Genomic DNA, 22,453 nt, shown 5'->3' with positions numbered 1-22,453 from the left:
ATCAGGGTCTGCTTTCTGGCAGGGTGCTGTGGCCGGGGTGTGTGAGGTGTGTGTCAGGAGGGCTATGGAAAACAACCTTTGGAGCAGAGGTGAGTTGAGGCTGGTGGGCAGGTGTGCGGAAGGAATTAGGGAGCTACTGCTAGCAAGAAGACTTCAGGCTGAATTGAGCACAGATGTGGCAGAGCACCACGGGATGTATCCCTCCCTCCCCACCAGCCCCTTATACTCTTGGCTGAGGGACTGTGCAGCAGGAGCAAGAAAATGAAAAATGCAGCCCATGAGAACCAAGACAGAAGCCCCTTCCTCCTATAAAGTCCCTCTAGCGTCCTATAGTGAGAAGTGTAACATTGTGCTCTCTGGAAAGGAGTTCACTCCATTATGGCAGAGCAGGTACTTAAGGCTGAATTTGGAGCAGAGAGGCAATCAATTGATAGCTAGCTGCCATGAAGCCTAAAAGTTACTAACAATAACTCATTTGAACCTCTTTGACCCACAGTAAAATTTACCTCTTTATATGATTGAATATTGAGAAATTGGGATAGTCATTGCATGTTATGGGACACTTTTGATCTGATAACCAGAGATACGGTACACTCAAGAATTTGTAGACAAAGTCAGAAAACATCACTCCTGAAATGTGGGGCAAATGTCACTTTTTTGTTTGTTTTTGTTTTTTGAGACGGAGTCTGGCTCTGTCGTCCAGGCTGGAGTGCAGTGGCACAATCTCAGCTCACTGCAAGCTCCGCCTCCTGGGTTCAGCCATTCTCCTGCCTCAGCGTCCCGAGTAGCTGGAACTACAGGCACCCGCCACCACGCCCGGCTAATTTTTTGTATTTTTAGTAGAGACGGGGTTTCACCATGTTAGCCACGATGGTCTCGATCTCCTGACCTAGTGATCCGCCTGCCACGGCCTCTCAAAGTGCTGGGATTACAGACATGAGCCACCGCGCCCGGCCAAATGTCACATTTTTAAACTAACAAAAACCAACTTTAAATGCATAGAAGTAGCTACCCGTGGAAATCTGAGAAAACAACACAGAAAGAAATGATTTGTAAGAATATTGGTCATAAAACTAGGGTGCTATCTAAATCTTAGCACAGACAGAAATTAGCTCCCTGGAAGGAAAGACAGTGACTTAAAATCATAATAATGGAAGATAAACTAGTGAGAAGACTTATAATTCAAAAGTCAAGGATATATATTTTTTCTTTTTATTTATTTATTTTTTGTTCTTTCTTTGTGCTGGGGATATATATTTTTTTAAAGAGTATTAGATGGTAAGAATTCATAAGTATATTCCCCAAAACTTCTAGGATCCTGATATTTTTTAACATAGCTAAAAAATTAGCTTGACAGTGGAAAAGAACAATTTATCTGGTTTCAAAACTTTAAGGACATACATAATCCCTTCTGCTTGAATTTTGCTTTCATAGAGGATCTTTTAATAAAGTTGTTGGCAAACTATTTCTGGAAAGGGCCAGATGGTAAATAACTTAGGCTTTTTGGGCCATGAGGTCTCTGTCACTGTTACTCAACTTTGTCTATATAGTGTAAACTCAGCCATAGATAATGTGTACATAAACAGTCTATGTTCCGATAAAACTTTATTTACAAGATCAGGATGTGGCTAGATATGGCCAGTAGGTGATAGTTTGCTGACCCTTGTCTAACTTCTCATTTGGCTTCCAGACTGGTACAGACTCACCAGGAAGGGGTGCGTTGGGAATATTAGACATGGGGCATGTCACTCTGTTTAATCCCTATCTTGTAGGCCTAGTCATAACAGTCAGTTCTCTGGGAGCTGATCAGTTCTGGATGAGCTAAAAAGTACTAGTAACTGAGTTTCTGACCTTGGAAAGCTGAGCTCTGAAGGGATCTAGCCTCGGGGTCTAGCCTGAGTAGCTAGCTGATATGTCTCACTCATTCATCATTCTTTCCCCCTTAATCTCTCTTCCTCTTTTTGTCATCTCTAAATGACAGCACCAATATACAGACTTTTATTTTCATTATTAATAGAATTTAATATGTACTACTCACCACAAACAGAGCTTTTTTTAGGTTTAATAACTATGGTCTCTATTTAAAATACTTGAGCATATAAATGAGAGAAATTATTCCATTATAATGGAATATCATGTATTCATTATAATGGATACATGATATTCATTATATCATGTATCCATTATTGTATTCATTATAATGGAATACAAGTAACTATCATGAAGACTTGTTTAAAAACAATGAAGACTTGCATTAAAAACACAAAACAATATTGTGAAAGATTATTTTGCTTCTTAATGAAATTATCATCAAAGAGGCCAGGAAACAGGTGGGAATGTAAAAAGGGAGATTCAATAAAATTATTCCGTAATTTTTTAGATTATATAATTAATGTTCTCTAATTGTCAAGAAATATAGTAATATTATAAACTATCTAGTGGCAACTGACATAGTCATATGTAAGTTTGACATCTAGTGGCAATTGACATAGTCATATGTTATAAGTTTGCATTTATGAACATGCTATTTTGCATGTGAGGTCCATGTCCCTGCCTTAACTTTAACCACCACGCCTCATTCTTTTTTTTCTGGAGACAGCGTCACTCTGTTGCCCAAGCTGGAGTGCAGTGCTGCATTCTCGGCTCAGTGTAACCTCCCCTTCCTGGGCTCAAACAATTTTCATTTTGTATTTTTAGTAGACATGGGGTCTCGTCATGTTGGCCAGGCTGGTCTCAAACTCCTGGCCTCAAATAATTGTGTAAAATGTAACTTTGAACGATAACCCCAATCTGGGGAAAAGGGAAAAATGGTACTACAACACCAGTTTCGAGTTGCTTTTTTACCTTCAGGACAAAAATGAGAGTAAGGGACAGTTTTTGTTTGTTTGTTTGTTTTAAGGGATAGTTTTAAATTATTAAGTTATTTGCTACTCTTGTCAAACTTAGAATTATAAGCAACCTCAAAGATCATCTAGTTCAACCCATGCATTTGGAAAGTAAGGCTAAATTACATAATTATTCAAGAATATGTGCTTGATTCTATATATCCAATGTCTTCTCCATAGGAAGTTATAGTTGGTCACCCCTGCCTTCTTGAATTTTTGTTTACACCATACACACTCTCCTGATTTTCCTCTGATCTTAGTCTTCCTTGCAGAATACTCCTCATCTTTCGCACCTGTATATATGAGATGTTTTCAGGGCGTAGTCCTTGGTCCTCTTCTATTAATATCTATACTTACACTGTAGGTGATCTCAACTGGTCTCATGGTACTAAATATCATCTACATGCTGATGGCTCCCAGTTTGTATCTATTGCTCTGATCTTTCTCCTGAACTGGATATCCAGCTGTCTACTTGATACCTTCATTTAATTATCTAATAAATACCTTAATCTTAACATGTTCAACCTGAATTCCTGATTTTCTTCCATGTCCAGGACAATTCACGCTCATTCCATAATCTTTTCCACGTGATCCACTGCTCACCAGTTGCTCAGGTCAAAATCCTTGCAGTCATCCTTGATATTCCTTCTGTCATACACCCAGCCCATTAGCAAATGCTGTTTTTTCTTTTTTTTATCTTCAATAGATTTCCCAAATCTGACCACTCTGACCACCTATGCAAATCTAGCCTAATCAATTAACTTCCTAATTAGATCTCTGTTCTCTCTGCTCTTCATCTTGCCCTTCTCCCCTGGAGTACTCTTCCACATGCATTCAGAAAGTCTTTAACATAAGGCCTTGCATGATCAGGACCTTACTTGCTCTCCTGTGTCATTTTCTACCAACTCTCTTCATGCTGCTCCAGCCGCTCTGGGCTTTTTGATTTTTCCCGCACACCAAGTTCATTCCTGCGATGGGATCCCGGCACCTGCTGTTCTCTCCAGAATGCTCCTCTTGCATGGCTGATTCCCTCACTTGTTAGGCTTCTGTTCACGTCACTCGCAGGAGCCTTCCCCCAACACTACCTTGATCTAAAATAAACCCCTGTCATCACTTTCTATCCCATTTATCCTGCTTTATTTTTCTTTAGACAACTTATTACTATCTGACATCGTATTACAAATGTATGTCTTCACTGTCTATCCACAAGGGCAGGAATTTAGTCTGTTTTTTCACTGTTAGAGCAATGCCTTGCACATCTTAGGTATTCAATAACTAGTGACTAAATACATGACCAAGTATTCGGCCCTTTGAGTGAGTGGCCTCCTCTACATACAGACAGAGAAAGATCATTCTGCTTAGAAGGTGCTGACAACCCTAAAGTGGTTTCTGTTTTTATGCAGATGATCCTAATTGCTTCTGAAGCACTCTTAAAAGAAAAGTGAGTCCGTTTTTGTTCTCATAGCGCCTACAGTTGCCATGCTCTCACTTTTGGTTGCATTGTTTTTATTTTCTTAATCTCTGATCTTGGTTATTAATAGGACAGTCAGCAAAGATTTTATCTGATCAATACAGCACAGGATACCTGCATGTTGGTAGAGTCAAAGAATGCTGTAGACCTAAATGTTACAGTGAATCCAGTTAAAATTCTACCAGCCTGGGCAACATGGCAAAACCCCATCTCTACAAAAAATACAAAAATTAGCCAGGCATGAGGCACATGCCTGTAGTCCCACCTACTGGGAGGCTGAGGACAGAGGATTGATTGAGCCCCGGAGGTCGAGGCTGCAGTGAGCCATGATCATGTCACTGCACTCCAGGCTGGGTGACTGATCAAGACTGTCAAAAAATAAAAGAAAGAAAGAGAGAGAGATAAAGAGAGAGAAAGAAAAGTAAATTTTAAGTTTATACCTTTTAAAAAAGGCACCTTAAAAATCAGTAAGTTTTAATTTTTAATAAGATAAATAATTTATTCTATCAAACATCGCCAATGTCAACATCATTTCTAACCTTTCAAAGAACATAGCATAAACCATAAAAGTTGTCTTACTGAAATTAAATCTTCGTGAGAGATGGTTTTAATAGACTGGGTTTTTAGCAGTGAAGTTAAAGAATGATAGTTTAGTATACAGAAAGAAGCAGTTAAGGTGACACTTAGTTCTTCATGATGCACTGTAAGCACAAATTGGATATCATATGATAAGTAAAAAGGATGGTCCTTCTGGGCAAATAAAAATTAAATAGGTCCTCACAGTGATATGCAGTCTCCAAACATCATCTGCCTAATTTCTCTCTCTCACCCAAGATACAAAGTTAAGTTGAAAGATTAAAATCTGCCTCCTTGTTACTATTTCACAAATAACACAGATAGTACCACATTAGTGACTAAAATCCAGATATTTTCCTTTTAGATAAAGTCATATACATGGTAAAATACTTATTTTTTAAGAGAATCAATAAAGCTATATTCATTTTCAGTAGAAAATGTGGCTCATAAACACTTTTGTTTCTCTGAAATTGCCTCTCAGGAAAAAACGTGATCCTTACTATTGATCTAATAGAAATCTGCATGAAGCAATGCTGTAGTTTATGCTTTTTTTTTTTTTTTTTTCCTGGAAGGTGGTGGGTGACCTCTGGAGGCAACTGGAAAAAATATCCTGCTGCTTTCAAAAGTGAAGTGGGGAATGAAGAATCAGAAAGTAGAGCTTTCCATTTAGAGAAGGTCTTTCTTTACCTTTAGTCAGGGTGAATTAAAATATTTAATTTTAAAATGGCTTTACTGAACCTCAATTCAGTTAGGTAATAAATCGATTCTGTTAGGTAATAGTTATTAAGTGTGTAATACAATGTTAGGGGAGAGACATATAACACTAACAGTTTCAATCTCATTGAGTTTATAATCTACTAAGGAACTGAAGATAAGTGCTAAAAGAACACGAGGTAAAACCTGTGACAAGATTTAGGAGCAGCACAACTAAGTAGGAATTAGTGAAACTAAACCAGCATCAAGACTGAAAGGCAGGTCAGAAAAGACTGACACCAAAGTAGGTTTTTTGTTCTGTTTTGTTTGGTTTTTTTTTGGTTTTTGTTTTAAATATGGATTCTCCAAAGATAGGTAGAAAACGTCCTGGTTTGGCATCATTAGTCTACTTCAGCCCCTCTCTCACTGATTACAACTAAAAGACTCATGACAAAACACAAATGGCAACTGCCTGTAGACTCTGAAAAGTAAATAAAGAATTGAGGTAGGGAGTCAAAACTTAGAAACTTGCAAGGGGATGAATTTCCTGGCTTTTTTTTTCTTGTGGTTTGTCCTGAGGAGACCCCAGTTGGGAACTGTCGGGTGGCATGGGTAGCTAAAACTCGAATAAAAATCCCATGTTTCTGCGCTGAAAGGAAAGAATTGTTAGCCCAGAACTCTATTTTCAGTGAAAATATTTTCGGGAATCAAAGTGAAATAAAGACATTCTCATATGAAGGAATGCCAGCTGACCTGCTCTAAAATAAATGCTTGGTGGGCTGGGCGCGGTGGCCCACGCCTGTAATCCCAGCACTTTGGGAGACTGAGGCGGGCGGATCACGAGGTTGGGAGTTTGAGACCAGCCTGGACCAACATGGTGAAAACCCGTCTCTACTAAATACAAAAATTAGCCGGGCATGGTGGCACGCGCCTGTAAATCCCAGCTACTCAGGAGGCTGCGGCAGAAGAATCGCTTGAACTCAAAAGGCGGAAGTTGCAGTGAGCCAAGATCACATCATTGCACTCCAGCCTGGGCGACAGAGCGAGACTCCGTCTCAAAAAAAAAAAAAAAAAAAAAAGTTAAGAAAGAAAGAAAAAAGAAATGCTTGAAGGGGCATGGTGGCTCATACTTGTAATCCCAGCACTTTGGGAGGCCAAGGCAGGCAGATCACTTGAGGTCAGGAGTTCAAGACCAGCCTGGCCGACATGGTGAAACCTCGTCTCTACCAAAAAGCACCACAGCACTCCAGCCCGAGCGACATAGGCTCTGTCTCAAAAAAGAAAAAACAAAACAAAACAAAACAAAAAAGCGGGGGTGCAGGTGGGGGGAAGACTTAATGACTGAAAATAAGTCTGGAGAGATGGGTTGCAAGGAATGATGAGACTCAGTTTTGTAGTCTGGGAGCCTAAGTGGATGAAAGTTGGAAGAATCAGGTGGAAAAGAACATTTCCAATGGACGGCAAAGAAAAGTATATAACATTTTGAGGCTGTGGTCCGCTTTGTTAAAGAGCAAAAGGAAACAATTCCTCAAATCGATGCCACGCTCCACTTCTTTACAACGATGGAATTATTTCAGGAATTGTGTTTGAAACCACAGCTTTGGATCTCGATTTCTTTCTTGAGCTACTGTTACACTGTTTATATATGGCCACTAATTCGATGACTGAGCTTGGGCAAATTGTTAATTATTTTCTATGACTTAATCTTTCTATCTGTACAACGGGGATAACGTGGAATTTGGGGTGTTATGAGGGTTAACTGAGATAATATACGTGATAACTTACAGAATGACGTTCAACAAATACTTGTGGAGTGAAAGATGGGCGACTCATCGAGAGATCTCAGGGATTTCAGAAAGCTGTATAAGGACCAGATCTTCAGGCTCCCTCCGCTCCCCAGGAGACCGGGAAGCCGGCGCGAGGAGCTACGGTGCAATTCTTGGCCCATTTTCCTCACAGTGGTTTGGCGCATTTTTACCTCTTGATTCTCTGGTCCCAGGCTGCAGCTTCAGCTCGCTCCGCCATGGGGCGCCAGTCCGGCAGCCTCTGTGGGCTCAGCTAAGTATGATGCCTAGGCTAGAGAGCCACGTCCGGTCTCTTAGGCAACCATATCAACTTCCGGCTTGAAGCGCGATCCCTGTTGGCGAGAGGCCACATTTCCGTCACGTGACCCGCGCATGCGCCTGCTTGCGGGAGCGCTGGCGTCGGTTGATCCGAACACCTGCTGAGTTCGGAAGTTCGCTTTCTCTGCCCCGGCTCGGGGCGGTCCGCTGGGAGGTGGCGCCCGGAGGGACAGCCGTGCCTCGGGGCGGGGCCGGTGCTCGTCTCGGAGCTCCAGAGGTTCCGCTGAGAAGCACGGCGGCAGCAAGACGACTTCTCCGGAGCCGCCGAGCTGGAGTTGGAAGTGGAGCTCCGTGGGGCCGGGCCCCCGGCTGCGGGGCAGCGGCTCCTGCAGGGGGAGGCCCCGGCGGAGAATGAGCCGGAGCCGGAGGTGGTGGTGGTCTCCCGGCAGAGCGGTGCCACCGGGAGCATGCTGCGATGGTTCACCACCTTGATGCTGTTTGCTTCCTTCCTGGGGCTGGTGAGAGCCGGTTCTGCAACCCTCCCAGGCCGGGACGTTCGAGTCTCGCCTTCGCCACTTGAAAACTGACCTTAGGCGTGTTACCTAATCTGTCTGGACCTCAGTTTCATTATCTGGAAATTGGGCACAATTCTAATCTTGGAGGGTTATTGTCAAGTGCAAAATAGATTTTCTGAATACGTTTTTCAGCTCCAGCAAGGCTTTTTTTTTTTTTTTTTTTTTGACAGTCTCGCTTGTTGCCCAGGCTGGAGTGCAGTGGCGCAATCTCGGCTCACTGCAACCTCCGCCTCCCGGTTCAAGCTATTCTTCTGCGTCAGCCTTCCGAGTAGCTGGGATTACAGGCGCCTGCCACTAAGCCCAGCTAATTTTTGTATTTTTAGTAGAGACAGGGTTTCGCCATATTGGCCAGGCTGGTTTCGAACTCCTGACCTCAAGTGATCCTCCCGCCTCTGCCTCCCAAAGTACTGGTATTACAGGCGTGAGCCACTGCGCCCGGCCCAGCAAGCCTTCATACGGCTCCTTGGTGGAATGGGAAGGTTGTAAGAAGGGTTGCCCAGGTCTTTGGCCGCTGCTCTGCGCACCCACCCACTCAGCCCCCAAATTATTACACAGAAAAACTACTTTTCTGGAATTTCTTCCTGGTAGTCTAACCAAATTCAGCCAACCGCTTAATTTTGCAGATAAGGAACTAGGCCCGGAGGGGAAAGTGACTTTCTGGATCACACAGCTGGTGAAGTGATAGAGCCAGAAATACGTGTCTTACTCTGCCCGCAGTCCTATTTGTTAATAAAACCAACCTTGAGATTCTTAAATGTTTTTCTTGGAGCAAAGGGCAAGCCTAGAAGCGCCTTTTGCCAAATGCCTGGGCCACCGCTCACTTCACTTTTCGGAAACCTCCTTATCACTTGATAATTATGATCCTGGGGGAGTTGAGAGGATGAGTCCTCCCAAGAGTCTTTTGTGGTCACTTACCATCTCAGGGACTCTGAGCTACAATTGTTTCTTAGAGTATTTTGATGGGGGGCGGTGGGGAGGGGTGAAGAAAGAAATCACTTCGGACTTTTGGTGAGTTGTCACTGACTGTCAGGTCCTGTTGTAAATCCTTTGAAAACATTAATTTGATTAGATTCTGTGCTCAGGCTTCTCTCGAAGTACTAGGTGCTTGCTGTGCACCTGGGCCCACGTTGGTCCTTAGCCTTGGACTGTTATGGGTTGGGCAGGGGCGCACCCCATGCATTTAGAGCAGAGCAGGGCAATTAGAATCAGTTATTCTGGAAATGTAGACTGATTGGAAACATTTTTTTCTCTTAAGTGTCCAGTGAATTTCCTCTGAAAGTCAACTGTAATCCTTAGTTCTTGCTGACACTGCATTGTCTTTGAGTGAAGTTTTATTGTCAGAGTCATTCTATATTTGGGCGTGGAATAGTTTCTAAGCAACCTTTACTGACTGTAATTCTGATGGCTTGGAAGAAAAGTGTGGATTTAGAAACATTTAAATTGTTTATCTCCTGTATGTTTTATATGTGTAGTTCAGGGGAAGAACCCCATGTGCATCCAGAAGTATTGCTGTTTAACAACATAAAAAACAGGAATCATATTTTGATGTTTTGATCAATGTTTTGATGTTTTCCAGTGGCTCAGTCAGAACTCAACTATAGTCTCAACCTCAGGGCTTAAGCGATCCTTCCATCTCAGCCTCCCTAGTAGCTGGGACTACAGGCATGTGGCACCATGCCTGACTGATTTTTTTATTTTTATTTTTGTAGAGATGGTTGCTTAGGTTGCTCTCAAAATCCTGAGCTCAAGCAATCCTACCACCTCTCCCTCCCAAATTGCTGGGATTACAGGCGTAAGCAACCACGCCTGACTTAATTTAATTAATTATGATTTTTTTTTTTTTCCGAGACAAGAGTCTTGCTCTGTTGCCCAGGCTGGAGTGCAGTGCTGCAGTCTCGGCTCACTGCAACCTCTGCCTCCCATGTTCAAGCGATTCTCCTGCCTCAGCCTCCCAAGTAGCTGGGACTACAGGCACCCACCACCATGCCCAGCTAATTTTTGTATTTTTAGTAGAGATAGGGTTTCACTGTGTTAGCCACGCTGGTCTCAAACTCCTGACCTAGTGATCCGCCTGCCTCGGCCTCCCAAAATGCTGAGATTGCAGGCATGAGCCACCGTGCCCAGCCAATTTAAATTTTTAACACCCAAATTCTTATTTGTACATGTAGTGTATTTCAAAATATACGAAACCATTTCAAGAATAGTTTTAATACATTTTATTAATACAGAGTAGTAGTTTAAAGGTATTGTTCAGAAAGGAAACAGGATTGCAACAAAAAAATTTTTTTAAAAATTGAGAGGTGTCAAAACTTAAAAAAAAAAAAAAAAGAGTTTTAGTCAAAACTGAAAAAACAGTAGTCTAATTCCCTATATCACATTTTAAATCCCAGACCCTCCACCCCTTTTTTTATAGTGGAAGAAACTACCACATAGTCAGACATTATTTTAATAAGTAAAAACTTTTGTCTTTTTAAATTTTAGGGATTGAGTGTTGCTATCGTGGGACCCACGTTTCAAGATTTGGCAACAAACGTGAACCGAAATATCAGTAGCCTGTCTTTCATTTTTGTGGGTCGTGCCTTTGGATATTTGAGTGGCTCTGTGATTGGTGGATTGCTTGTTGATGTCATGAATTACTTTTTACTTTTGGGTAAGTAAATGCTAATTTTAGCTTCTTTATGACTGTTGGGGAATTTACAAGTTGTCCTTGAAAATATGAAAATACTAGCATGCAGAATGGTTGGCAACTGAAATGGGTAGTGTTTAGGTGTTCTCAATGGCAGTTGAGTTTCCCTGGTACCTGCTTTCACCTTGACAGAGGGAATCTGTGCTGGGGCCCTCTGGAAATTTCGATTAGCTCTAGAATGTGTTAGCAATCCTTAGCCTTCCCAACCACTGTAATTTAGATACCACTCCTGGATCACACACTGATTGTCCAAAAAACTCTGCTTATCAGGGTTTAGCGCAGATTTCCTGGGGTCACCGCAGATTAGAATGAGCTCCTTGAACCTGCCCAGGCTACACGCTGGATTGGGAATGAAGAGGGGAGGAGGGGTTGGGTGGACTGATGTAGGCTATGTTTTTGTCCCTGCTGCCCCATGTTGTCGTTGGACAACCCCAGAGTGCTCTGTCTCACCCTGGAATTAGATGGCAAAGCTGCTTTTTTTTTTTCGAGACAGGGTCTCCTCTTCCTCTGTTGCCCAGGCTGAAGTGCAGTGGTGCGATCTCTGCTCACTGCAACCTCCACCTCCTGGGCTCAAGCAATTCTCCCATCTCAGCCTCCCAGTTAACTGGGACCACAGGTGCATGCCACCATGCCTGGCTAGTTTTTGTATTTTTAGTAGAGCCAGGGTTTCACCTTGTTGCCCAGGTTGGTCTGGAACTCCTGAGCTCCAAGGATCAGCCTCCCAAAGTGTTGGGATTACAGGTGTGAGCCACCACACCTGGCCTGGCAAAGCTTTTAACGTATACCTTTTTTGAATAAATTGGAATAGTTAGAGAAAATTTAGATTAATATGGTAAAATTCTTTGGAAGCAAGAATAGTAATTTGTTATTGTAATTAATAAATAATCCCTCTTATTTCCAAAGTGGGTTGAAAGAACATATTTCTTGTATTTTCCTCTCTACTTCCCAAACTAATTTATTTAGTAAATTTTACTACAAACTACTGTAGTAATTGCATTTTATTTTTGTCCTTTTAATTTTTTTCCTCTTGTCTAAAAATTCCTGATAGGTTCTTAAATGTGAGTCATTTAAATTAATTTTGGCTTCTCTCTTTTGGTATAAAACTTGGCCTTATGGTATAATTTACAGTTTGATTACTAGCAGTGCTGGAAATGTATTTGTGTTATAATTATTTAGATTTCATAATCCATAAAGATTATAAAAGATTCAAATGAAATAACCACTTTTAGAAGCAAAAACTCTGATCTACTCCATACCTAATTTAAATTTGACCTGATTTTGCATGTTTGGACATTTATGATGTTGACTTGATCCATGACTGCATGGATATTATTTTTTATAGCTGACTTTTTACTTTCCCAGGAATCTCGATGTTGGCTACCACAGTTGGTCTTTATCTTGTTCCTTTTTGCAAGACAGCAGTGTTACTCACTGTCATGATGTGTGTCTTTGGTACTTCAATTGGCATTCTGGATACAGGTTAGTGAGCTCTTACAACGTCATCTCTGGGAGTAGGGACTTTCTGCTAGAAGAAGTACAGCAGATGATATTCAGCTATCACTTGCAATGCCCCCTAAAATGACACATACCTACTGACTTGGTCATGAGTCACTCAGAATGAATCACCCTTCTAGCAGCTCTTCTTACCAATTAAGGGGACTGTTTCTGAGCTGCCAACTCTGAAATGAACTTAAAGAATTTTGTTCTATGAGCGATAGTTGATTTACAGTGCCCAAACAGGGAAGGGCCCCTATGTGGGTAATTACAGTGCAGGTGAATAGGCTTTCATCTTGGGTAGAACTTTATCGTGCTAGTATGGGAGGAATTGATGGTTTAATAGGTTAAACCAAGTTTGGAACTGTTATTTGGCTGTGAAAGCATAGAAGCAGCAATCCAACTGGACATGTACCCTGACTTCCAAGCCAAGAGAGATCCATGGTGTGGGCTAGGCTCTTTTTCTTTTGTGTCCCCAAAGTTCCTGTCCTCCTGCAGTAGATTCTTTCACCTATCATCATGTCTTTTAAAACCTACTAAATAACTGCCAGGTGGTTCACGCCTGTAATCCTAGCACTTTGGGAGGCTGTGGTGGGCAGATCACCTGAGGTCAGGAGTTCAAGACCAGCCTGACCAACATGGAGAAACCACATCTCTACTAAAAATACAAAATTAGCCAGGCGTGGTGGTGCGTGCCTGTAATCCCAGCTACTCGGGAGGCTGAGGCCAGAGAATTGCTTGAACCCAAGAGATGGAGGTTGTGGAGAGCCAAGATCATGCCATTGCACTCCAGCCTGGGTCTGAAAACAAACAAACAAACAAAAAACCTACTAAATAACATAGGTGACATTTGTTTACGCCCTAAAACCAGCTTTCTATCCCTCCCTTCCCTGCTCTGCTGTTACGTGATCTGTTGGGGAAATATTTTGTTTTACTTCAGGCTTAATGTGGTTATGAAATTATAGGGTAAAATTATTTATTTATCTGAAAATATCTGTTAAAAAAAAGAAGATAGCCCAAGATGTGCTGCTTCTTGCCTTTCTCCTTCTAGATATTTAGATAGTATAAAGTCAGATGCTAAACGGTATCCTTGTTTCCTCTAATGGGCACACTAGAATCTTGGCGTATTCAGGTTCCTGGACGTGCGTTTTGCATCTGTTACATATGTAAGTAATTTTCCTCAAGTGGCTCCCAAGAGCAAGTACAGAAAGCTTTGGTAATCTGGCTACTAGCTGATGAGAAAATTTTGCCTTTTAAATGTATATTTAAAATATTAATAAATGTGTGAGTATTTCTTCCCCAGTCTGATGTTAGAACTTTATTATAAAAAGCCTCTAGCTAATGTGCTTGGCTCTAGGAGGTAGTAGTCTACTAGACTGTAGAATTCGATTTGTGAGTATGTGATGTTATAATGCCTAGAGTTGTCCGATGGTAGTGGGTTAGAGTTCCATACTCAGAATTGATTTAGTTGCAGTGTTTGATAATTAGAATATTATATGCTTGTGCTGTGTAAAATAGACTCACTCCTTTCTGATAAGTGAACTTTTTTTTTTTTTTTAAGATAAGTTACTGTGTCTAACTTAAATAGTTTTTTCCGTCTTTCATTGACAGGTGGTAACGTCCTTATCTTGGCTCTTTGGGGGGACAAAGGAGCCCCACATATGCAGGCCTTACACTTCTCTTTTGCCTTGGGTGCCTTTTTGGCTCCACTGCTAGCGAAACTGGCATTGGGTCCGACAGTGTCTGCTGAAAACTGCACAGAGTCTGACTTTCATCATCCTGCACTCAACCGATCATCTGAGGCTGACTCAGAAGCTCTGTTTGGAGTACCTAATGATACGAATTTACTGTGGGCTTATGCTGTTATTGGTACTTACATGTTCTTAGTTTCTGTCGTTTTGTTTGGTCTGTTTTTCAAGAATAGCTCAAAGCAGGAAAAAACAAGAGCATCTGCTCAGACATCTCGAAGAGCAAAATATCACAACGCCCTTCTTTGTCTCCTTTTTCTGTTCTTCTTTTTTTATGTTGGAGCCGAGGTAACATATGGCTCTTACGTTTTCTCATTTGCAACCACCCATGCTGGCATGAAAGAAAGTGAAGCCGCTGGGTTGAACTCCATCTTCTGGGGGACATTTGCAGTCTGCAGGGGCCTGGCAATCTTTTTTGCTACCTGTTTACAGCCTGGAACCATGATTGTGTTGAGCAACATTGGCAGCCTGACTTCATCTTTATTTCTGGTGCTTTTTGACAAGAAGCCAATTTGTCTCTGGATAGCAACTGCAGTGTATGGGGCTTCAATGGCAACCACGTTTCCCAGTGGTATTTCTTGGATTGAGCAGTACACGACCATCCATGGGAAATCTGCAGCGTTTTTTGTAGTTGGTGCTGCCCTGGGAGAAATGGCTATTCCTGCAGTCATTGGAATTCTTCAAGGAAAATACCCTGATTTGCCTGTAGTTCTGTATACCTCTTTGGGAGCATCAATAGCCACTGGTGTTTTATTTCCTGTGCTATATAAATTAGCCACTTCACCTCTTGATCACCAGCGAAAAGAAAACAGAAAGAGTGAGGACCAGAAAGCTTTGCTTTCTAGCTCTGGGCTAAATGAATATGAGGAAGAGAATGAAGAGGAGGATGCAGAAAAATGGAATGAAATGGATTTTGAAATGATTGAAACGGATGATACAATGAGGCATTCTATAATAGAGACATCTAGAAGTAGTTCGATGGAGCCCACAGCTGAAATCTATAACCAATATCCATCAAATGCACTGGTGTTTGAGTCCTCTCCTGTTAATACTGGCAGTTCCATATGAAGCACTTGCCAGAAACCAGGACAAAAGGGACTAACACTTAGAGAAGATGGATTACTCACTGACATCTTTGAATAATTGCCACTTCTAAGGAGGTCATTCAGAGCAGAGCATTAGCAGATTTTCACCATGCTTTGGGGATTAAAATTTTTAGGTCCAAATTGTAGCAAATGCTAAAAAGTTTTGAAATGTTCTGTAATTCCCAGAGTCTTCCATAAGTAACCGAATGGTCTCATACACATGCAATAGGATCTTGTTATAAGGCTAGTATTTCACGTGTGACTGATCAGGAAGTATTTTATGGTCTCCACCCCTCAGAGCACGCAAAGAAGGCATTTGTTTTTGAGAAGGTGGGTGGTGTTCTCATAGAATGAGACCATGTAGGAGTTGAATTGATTGGTTGAACAAATTATCAGGTATCAATATTTTTCCAGGAAAGTTGAGAATAGTTTCATAAAAGAGAAATGGAGAAAGACTTATTAATTGCTTTACCTTATCTGTACGGTTGGATCAAAGAATGCTAATGACTCATTTGATTTCTCATTTCAATGAAGAGAACACAGAACAGGGCCCAAGGGGCCTGGCTTCAAGCCTTGACTCCTAGCCCTGCACTCTGTCATTTAACATAGGCCTTGTTTATCTGGCCTCCTGATCTGTGATTCTAGAAATGGAAATGAGATGATTTCCAAATTGGGAATCCATAAGTTTTAGTTTGTGCAAAATGTCTGCTAGAAATTAGTACAAGTGACAGCGCATTCTTCATTTCAAATGAAAAGTGAAACCAAAATGATAAATAGCTTTAAGAATGTGCTAATGATAAATGATTACATGTCAGTTTAATGTACTTAATGTTTAATAACTTATTTGAATAATTACCTGAAGAATATATTTTTTTAGTACTGCATTTCATTGACTCTAAGTTGCGCTTTTTGCCCCCATACTGTTAACATCTCTGAAATCAGGACATGTCTTGAAAGTAATCATTTAACATTGTGACAAAGTTTAATTGACAGTTTTTTCCATATGTATATATAAAATAATGTGTTTTACAATCAGTGGCTTAGATTCAGTGAAATACAGTTATTTCATTCAATTATGGAGATGATACTATCTTTACAGACATTTTAAAAAGAAGTTATTTTTATATGCTAATATTCTCTGTTCAAATGGGATTTAGAGACACTGTGTTCTAATTTTAAGAGCTGTTTCAGTGTTACTAGATTAGTAGTAGGGCTGTCGATGGGGTCTTTCGAGGTCCTTTGCCTACCTTAGGAACAGAGGCTGGGTCTGAGCCTTGCTCAAGATTAGCTCTTCACCAGGTCTGGGTGGTAATCATATCACAGTTACTGTAAACCGCTCTGCAAGTGTAATTTACAGTGAGGCACAGCCTTTTCCAATGATTGGAATACTTGTGTCACCCATCCAGGCTTTCTCTTTCCTGAGTCTGAAGTACCTGGGAAACCAATTAGAAGGTGACTTGGTGACCTAGAAGTCAAGGATCAGAAAGGATACTTCATATGTATATGGCAGAATTGGTGCAGGTGATCCTTTGGAAAATGACTAGAATTGATGCAATTTTGTTTACTTCCTCCAATTTTATGCTGAATAACTTCTCATTTCTACCTGATTGGAGTAGGCTTGCTTTCTCTGACTTAACTTCTATAAATTTGCCGTTGTTTTGTCTTAAGTAAAATACAGCGTCTTTCTTGACCATGGCCCATTCACCTTATATGCCTGCTACAGTCTTGGTTCATGTCATGACCTAACAGCTTTGGAGAGGGCGGTGACGTTAATGGTAAAAACCCTCTTGCTCTTTTTATTTTTATTTATTTATTGGGGGTGGGGGACAGTGTCTCACTCACTCTGTCGCTCAGGCTGGAGGCAATCGCGTGATCTCAGAGCTCACTGCAACCTCTGCCTCCCTGGTTCAAGTGATTCTTCTGCCTCAGCCTCCTGAGTAGCTGGGATTACAGGTGTGTGCCACCATGCCCAGCTAATTTTTGTATTTTTAATAGCGGGGAGTTTCACATGTTACCCAGGCTGATCTCAAACTCCTGATCTCAAGTGATCCGCCCACCTCAGCCTCCCAAAGTGTTGAGATTGCAGGCATGAGCCACTGTGCCCGGCCCTTTTGCTCTTTGTATGGTGTACTTTTCCCTTAGAACTTGGAAATTACTTCTGCTTCACTTACTGCTTTTTCTCAGGTTGTTGGAATCTAGGCAGTAGCAGTTACTTGGCAGCTAGGAGGCTTGCTAGAATAGGAATTCCACCTTCTGCATTTACTGTTACAGGGTAGAAGATGCAGCTCAGGAAGAGAAGGATGATAAGAACATGGCAGAAAATCTCAAAATCCACACTGGAAAATTCACTATGGTTCCACAAACCAAAATGTGAATGGTCCTATGAGATCATAGGCATTGTTAAAGTTCCATATTGGAAGGAAAAGACTTAGTGCAATTCTAAGAGTTAGCGTTCAGTTCTTAGGTAAGTGTCTGCTGATACCTAAGAAATTAATACCCAAGTGTTCTATTGCTGGGTAACACATTACCACAAATTGAACACCTTAAAACAACAGACATTTACCATCTCACAGGGGCTGCTTCCATACAGGACCTTACTCTTGTAGACTGAGGTCCGTGTTTCTTGCTGACTCTCAGCTGGGCACCGCTCACCTTCGGGAGGCCTCCCACAGTTCTTGTCATGTGGCCCTCTCACAGATGCCTCTCGCAACATGGCAGTTTCTTCAAAGCAAGCAGGAGAATCTCTAAATGAGTCGTTGTATGACGTTATGTCATTATGGGAATAACATCCCATCACCTTTGCCGTATTCTAGTGTCTAGAAGCAAGGTATGAGTTCCACCCAAACTCAAGGGTAGAGGCTAGAACACGGATGTGGGGGTCACCTTAGAGCGTGCCTGCCACACACCGGTAGCTGCAAAATAGAGATTCTCAAAAGAGCTAAACACTGAGCTAAGAGCAGGACATGACGGCTCACACCTGTAATCCCAGCTACTCAGTTTCTTGAGCAGCTGGGACTACGGTTGCATGCCACCTTACCTGGCTTTTTTTTTTTTTTTTCAGAGACAGGGTCTCATTTTGTTGCCCAGGCTGGTTTTAAACTCCTGGCTTCAAGCAATCCTTCCGCCTCAGCCTCCCAAATGCTAGGATTACAGGTGTGAGCCACCATACCCCACCCTGTGACTATTCTTGTATATTGCTCTTATGTCTTCCTTTGCTTGGATTTTTAATTGCAGAATGTGTTTAGTAGATTCTGTAAATTTATTGCGGCTTGCCTTTGATACATTTGGTTATGATTTAGTTAGTAGGTGGCCTGGAGGAATGTTTTGAAGTTAGATGACAGGGGCCGGCTTTTAGCTCAGAATAACTTTTTTTTTTTTTTTTTTTCTTAAAGACAGAGTCTTGCTCTGTCGTCCAGGCTGGAGTGCAATGGCACGATCTTGGCTTACTGCAACCTCCGGCTCCTGGGTTCAAGTGCTTCTCCTGCCCTAGCCTCCCGAGTAGCTGGGATTACAGGTGTGCACCACCACGCCCAGCTAATTTTTGTATTTTTAGTGAACACGGGGTTTCACCATGTTGGTCAGGCTGGTCTTGAACTCCTGACCCCGTGATCTGCCTACCTCGGCCTCCCAAAGTGCTGGGATCACGGGTGTGAGCCATTGTGCCCGGTTAGCTCAGAACAACTTGTTGAGATTATATGATGCTTTTCCAATAAAAATTATTTAATTTTGATAAGATATACTTAATGGAAAATGTACCTTGTAACATTTTAAATTGTACAGTTCAGTGGCATTGAGTATATTCACATTGTTGTACAACCATCACTACCACTCATCCACAGAACATTTTTTACCTTGCAAAACTGAAACTCTGTGCCATTAAACAATAACTGCCATTCTACGCCCCCATCCCAGGCCTTGGCAACCACCATTCTACTTTGTCTGTCTATGAATTTGACTACTCAGAGTACTTCATGTAAGTGGGATCATACAGTTTTTGTCCTTTCATTACTAGCTTCTTTCACTTAACATAATGTCTTCAAAGATCATCCTTATTGTAGCATGTGTTAGAATTTCTTTCCTTTTTAAGTCTGTATGATACACCATTGTATATACATACTACATTTTGTTTATTCATCTGTCAATGGACATTTGTGTTGCTTCTACATTTTGGCTGTTGTTAATACGCTGCTGTGAACATGGGTGTACAACTTTCTCTTAGAGATCTTCTTTTCAGGTCTTTTGAGATATATACCCATAAGTGGAATTGCTGGATCTTATGGTAATTTTGTTTTTAATATTTTGTTGTGTTTGTGTTTTTTGTCTTAGATTTTTTTCCTTAAGTTTTTCCAGAAGAGAGCAGTTTTAGGAATAGAATAGAGAAACACATACTTTTAAAGTACTATCTCAGACTGTAGGCCCATTATGATCATGTCAGTAGCACCCATGTACTGAATAAGTGAACTCAAAGAAAGGTTATATCGGGCAACTACCTCAAAGTTTTGTTATCTCTGCTTGCAATTTTTGTTTAGTCATTGAAGAAGTGCTTGAGGGCTTACTGCATGTGAGGCTCTGTAGACTAAGTATTAATTAACTTTCTTTTTTGTCCTTGCAGTAGCAGGTACAGCTTTGATCTCAGTTTTCTGCCAAATGAATGGTTCTGTGTTTTGTGCTCATTCATTTACAAACAGAGATCCTTCTGACCACCTTGGAACCAGAAGGTGTATGGTCAGAGAACTATAAATGGGCTGCTCTCTGCCTCTCTCACAGCAGTTCTGCCCCTCCTTGGGACCACTTGTTTTCTGCATTCCTGGCCTATCCTCTGTGTATCTCTGGTCCCAATTCCAGAGGAAACCTGTTTGACTTGAGTAGATGCCATTGCCCTTATTGGGCTTTGCCTCAGGAGTTGCTGGTTAGCCTGTGAAGGGGTTCCCTTTGGGTTGATGACATTGCTCCCATCCAGAAAGTGGCTACTTCTACCCTCCTACTCCCACCACTCTGTTGATGAGCTGTTATCATCAAAAGAGAATTTCCACTGTCTGCTCTGTACCAGAGAAGTGCTAGGCTTCATAAATATTGGTAATGGATGTCTGAATGGGATGCAAGTTGGCAGGCCCTGGGATGGATGGCCTGGTTCATCTGCATCAGAACTGGAGAAACAAAATCACACCAAATTGCAGACTTTTTTGGAAGAGCGTATTAGACAAGGTTTGTGGACTGTTTGATTTTTACCAAGAAAGAAAGCTTTCTCCTAAGAGGGTAAGATTTCTACTTGAGTGAACTCTTAAGAGGAGTCCCAGTTTGCAAGAGATATTATTACAGTTCTCATCTGTGTGGACCAGAAAGTTTTCCAAATCCATGCATTTCAGTTATCTAACAGATATTTACTGAGCATTTACCATGTTCAGTAACCAGGGCCCTGGGAATGTAACAGGAGAAGGCAGATAAGATCCTTGCCTTCACCAAGCTTATGTTTTTCTATTTCAAGTAAAATTTGCCATGACAAAATTCCTGTCAGCAGAAGAGCCAGTAGCTCTTACTGTACTAGGTTTTGCCCAGTTTTAGAAACGGAAAGTAGCGAAATTCTTGGCTCCTTGGTGTGTGTTTTTGTTTGTCCATTTCTAGTGCTTGTATATGTCTCGGGGGTAATTTTTGATTTAGAGTTTTGTAGAAATTACTTGGAACCATGTAGTTGAGGTGAATATAGGTAAGAAGGCTTAAGAAGCCTACAACAAAGGAGTCTGACACCAACTTTTGAGATTTATTCAGTGTAGCCAAGAGAATATTATTTATGGTCAAACTAGATCTTGGATTACAGTTCCAAAGACCCTTAGGCTGACAGAGCAGGTTCTCATTTCTTAGCCCTTTCCCTTGTCACTTGCAGTGAACTCTGCCCCCAGGAGCAGAGTATCCAGTTCTGTGTCCAAGCACTCTGTGAATCTTTACCCTTGTTGAAGAAACACTCAGAGACAGAAGCATTTAGAAAAGGAAAAGTTTACCTGCAAAGAGAGCAAGAGAATGACTGGCTTGCCAAATAAAAAACGTAAGTATTTGAAGGAAAAACTTAAAAACCACCAAGGTTTCTGAGTTTGCATTAGACTGTTCATGGTGGAAAAACAGTAACTGCCTCACGTAATTATTATATTCACAAAGGTATGGCAAATCTTCAGACGTAGTACAGCAAAAACCAAGGATAAAATTTCTTAGGGAGTCCAGGTTTACGGGAAACATTCAAGGTTTTATTGTTTTTTAGATCAGAAACAGTTAGATTCTTATCTATCATTTTTGTTTTGTCTCAGGGTGCAAAGTCTTTCTTTTCTGTTGGTGATTGATACAGTTTGGCTGTGTCCCCACCAAAATCTCATCCTCAATTCCCGTGTGTTGCTGGAGGGACCTGGTGGGAGGTAACTGAATCATGGGAGCAGGTCTTTCCCGTGCTGTTCCTGTGATAGAGATCTGATGGTTATTATAAGGGGGAGTTTTCCTGCACAAGCCCTCTTTTTGCCTGCTGCCATCATATAAGATGTGAATTGCTGCTCCTTGCCTTCCGCCATGGTTGTGAAGCCTCCCCAGCCATGTGGAACTGTAAGTCCAATAAACCTCTTTTGTAAATTACCTAGTCTCAGGTCTGTCTTTATCAGCAGTGTGAAAACACACTAATACAGTGATATAGGAAGTTCTTAGTCTTACTGAAGCAGAGGAAAGTGACATTTTGCTTCTACACCCTCCAGAATTCATAAGCTCAAGAAGGAAAGAGGACCCAAGGGAAAAACGTGATTGCAAAATGTGTTCTTGTCCTCTGCCCAAGTGATTAACCTTTACTCTAGTGGTTTTTAAACGTGGGTGCTGTTAGAATCACCTGGCAGTGTTTAAAAATGACTGATGCCCAGCATTTTAACTTAAATACCAATTTGATTGGTCTGGAGTGGATTTTGAGTATGGATATTTAAAAAAGTAACTCCTCCTCCCCAATCCCCCATAATTGTAATGTGCAGCCAGGATTGAGAACCACTGCTTTCATCAGTGCACAAAACTGGATCTTCTACTAGTCACAATGGTTTTTTCTTAGGCTAATTTACAGATTGATTAAGTTATGCTGCTTTTGTAGATCCTTGAAATTCTGTGCACTTTCTTAAAGGAAAACTGGAGAGGAAGAGATTTCCTGTATTCTATTCCCTCC

The 22,453-nt window shown here is 41.4% G+C and overlaps 1 protein-coding gene across 2 annotated transcripts; it reads left to right on the top strand.

Moving 5' to 3' along the window:
• The first annotated feature begins 7,758 nt into the window (after window positions 1-7,758).
• Window positions 7,759-15,496, top strand: KIAA1919 (KIAA1919 ortholog). 2 transcript variants are annotated; one of them, XM_011970629.1, is made up of 4 exons: window positions 7,759-8,206; window positions 10,745-10,913; window positions 12,312-12,428; window positions 14,055-15,496. In XM_011970629.1, exons 1-4 carry the CDS (start codon window positions 8,156-8,158, stop codon window positions 15,257-15,259), a joined length of 1,542 nt encoding a protein of 513 aa, XP_011826019.1. In that variant the 5' UTR covers window positions 7,759-8,155; the 3' UTR covers window positions 15,260-15,496. The 2 variants fall into 2 exon arrangements, with proteins under 2 accessions (XP_011826019.1, XP_011826020.1); XM_011970630.1 differs by lacking the exons at window positions 10,745-10,913; window positions 12,312-12,428 and having other exon boundaries at window positions 7,869-8,206.
• The last annotated feature ends 6,957 nt before the right edge of the window (window positions 15,497-22,453 follow it).

Source organism: Mandrillus leucophaeus, unplaced genomic scaffold, assembly GCF_000951045.1.
Source record: "Mandrillus leucophaeus isolate KB7577 unplaced genomic scaffold, Mleu.le_1.0 Scaffold96, whole genome shotgun sequence".
Lineage (NCBI taxonomy): Eukaryota > Metazoa > Chordata > Mammalia > Primates > Cercopithecidae > Mandrillus > Mandrillus leucophaeus.
The sequence above is the reverse complement of the archived record's forward strand: the minus strand, read 5'-3'. Positions and strand labels throughout refer to the sequence as shown.

Bases quoted from the DNA above. Each gene is read 5' to 3' on its own strand.
- KIAA1919 (XM_011970629.1), top strand. From the start codon at position 8,156: ATGCTGCGATGGTTCACCACCTTGATGCTGTTTGCTTCCTTCCTGGGG. The intron at 8,207-10,744 runs GTGAGAGCCGGT...TTTAAATTTTAG, and splicing joins TTGCTTCCTTCCTGGGGCTG to GGATTGAGTGTTGCTATCGT. The intron at 12,429-14,054 runs GTTAGTGAGCTC...TTTCATTGACAG, and splicing joins AATTGGCATTCTGGATACAG to GTGGTAACGTCCTTATCTTG.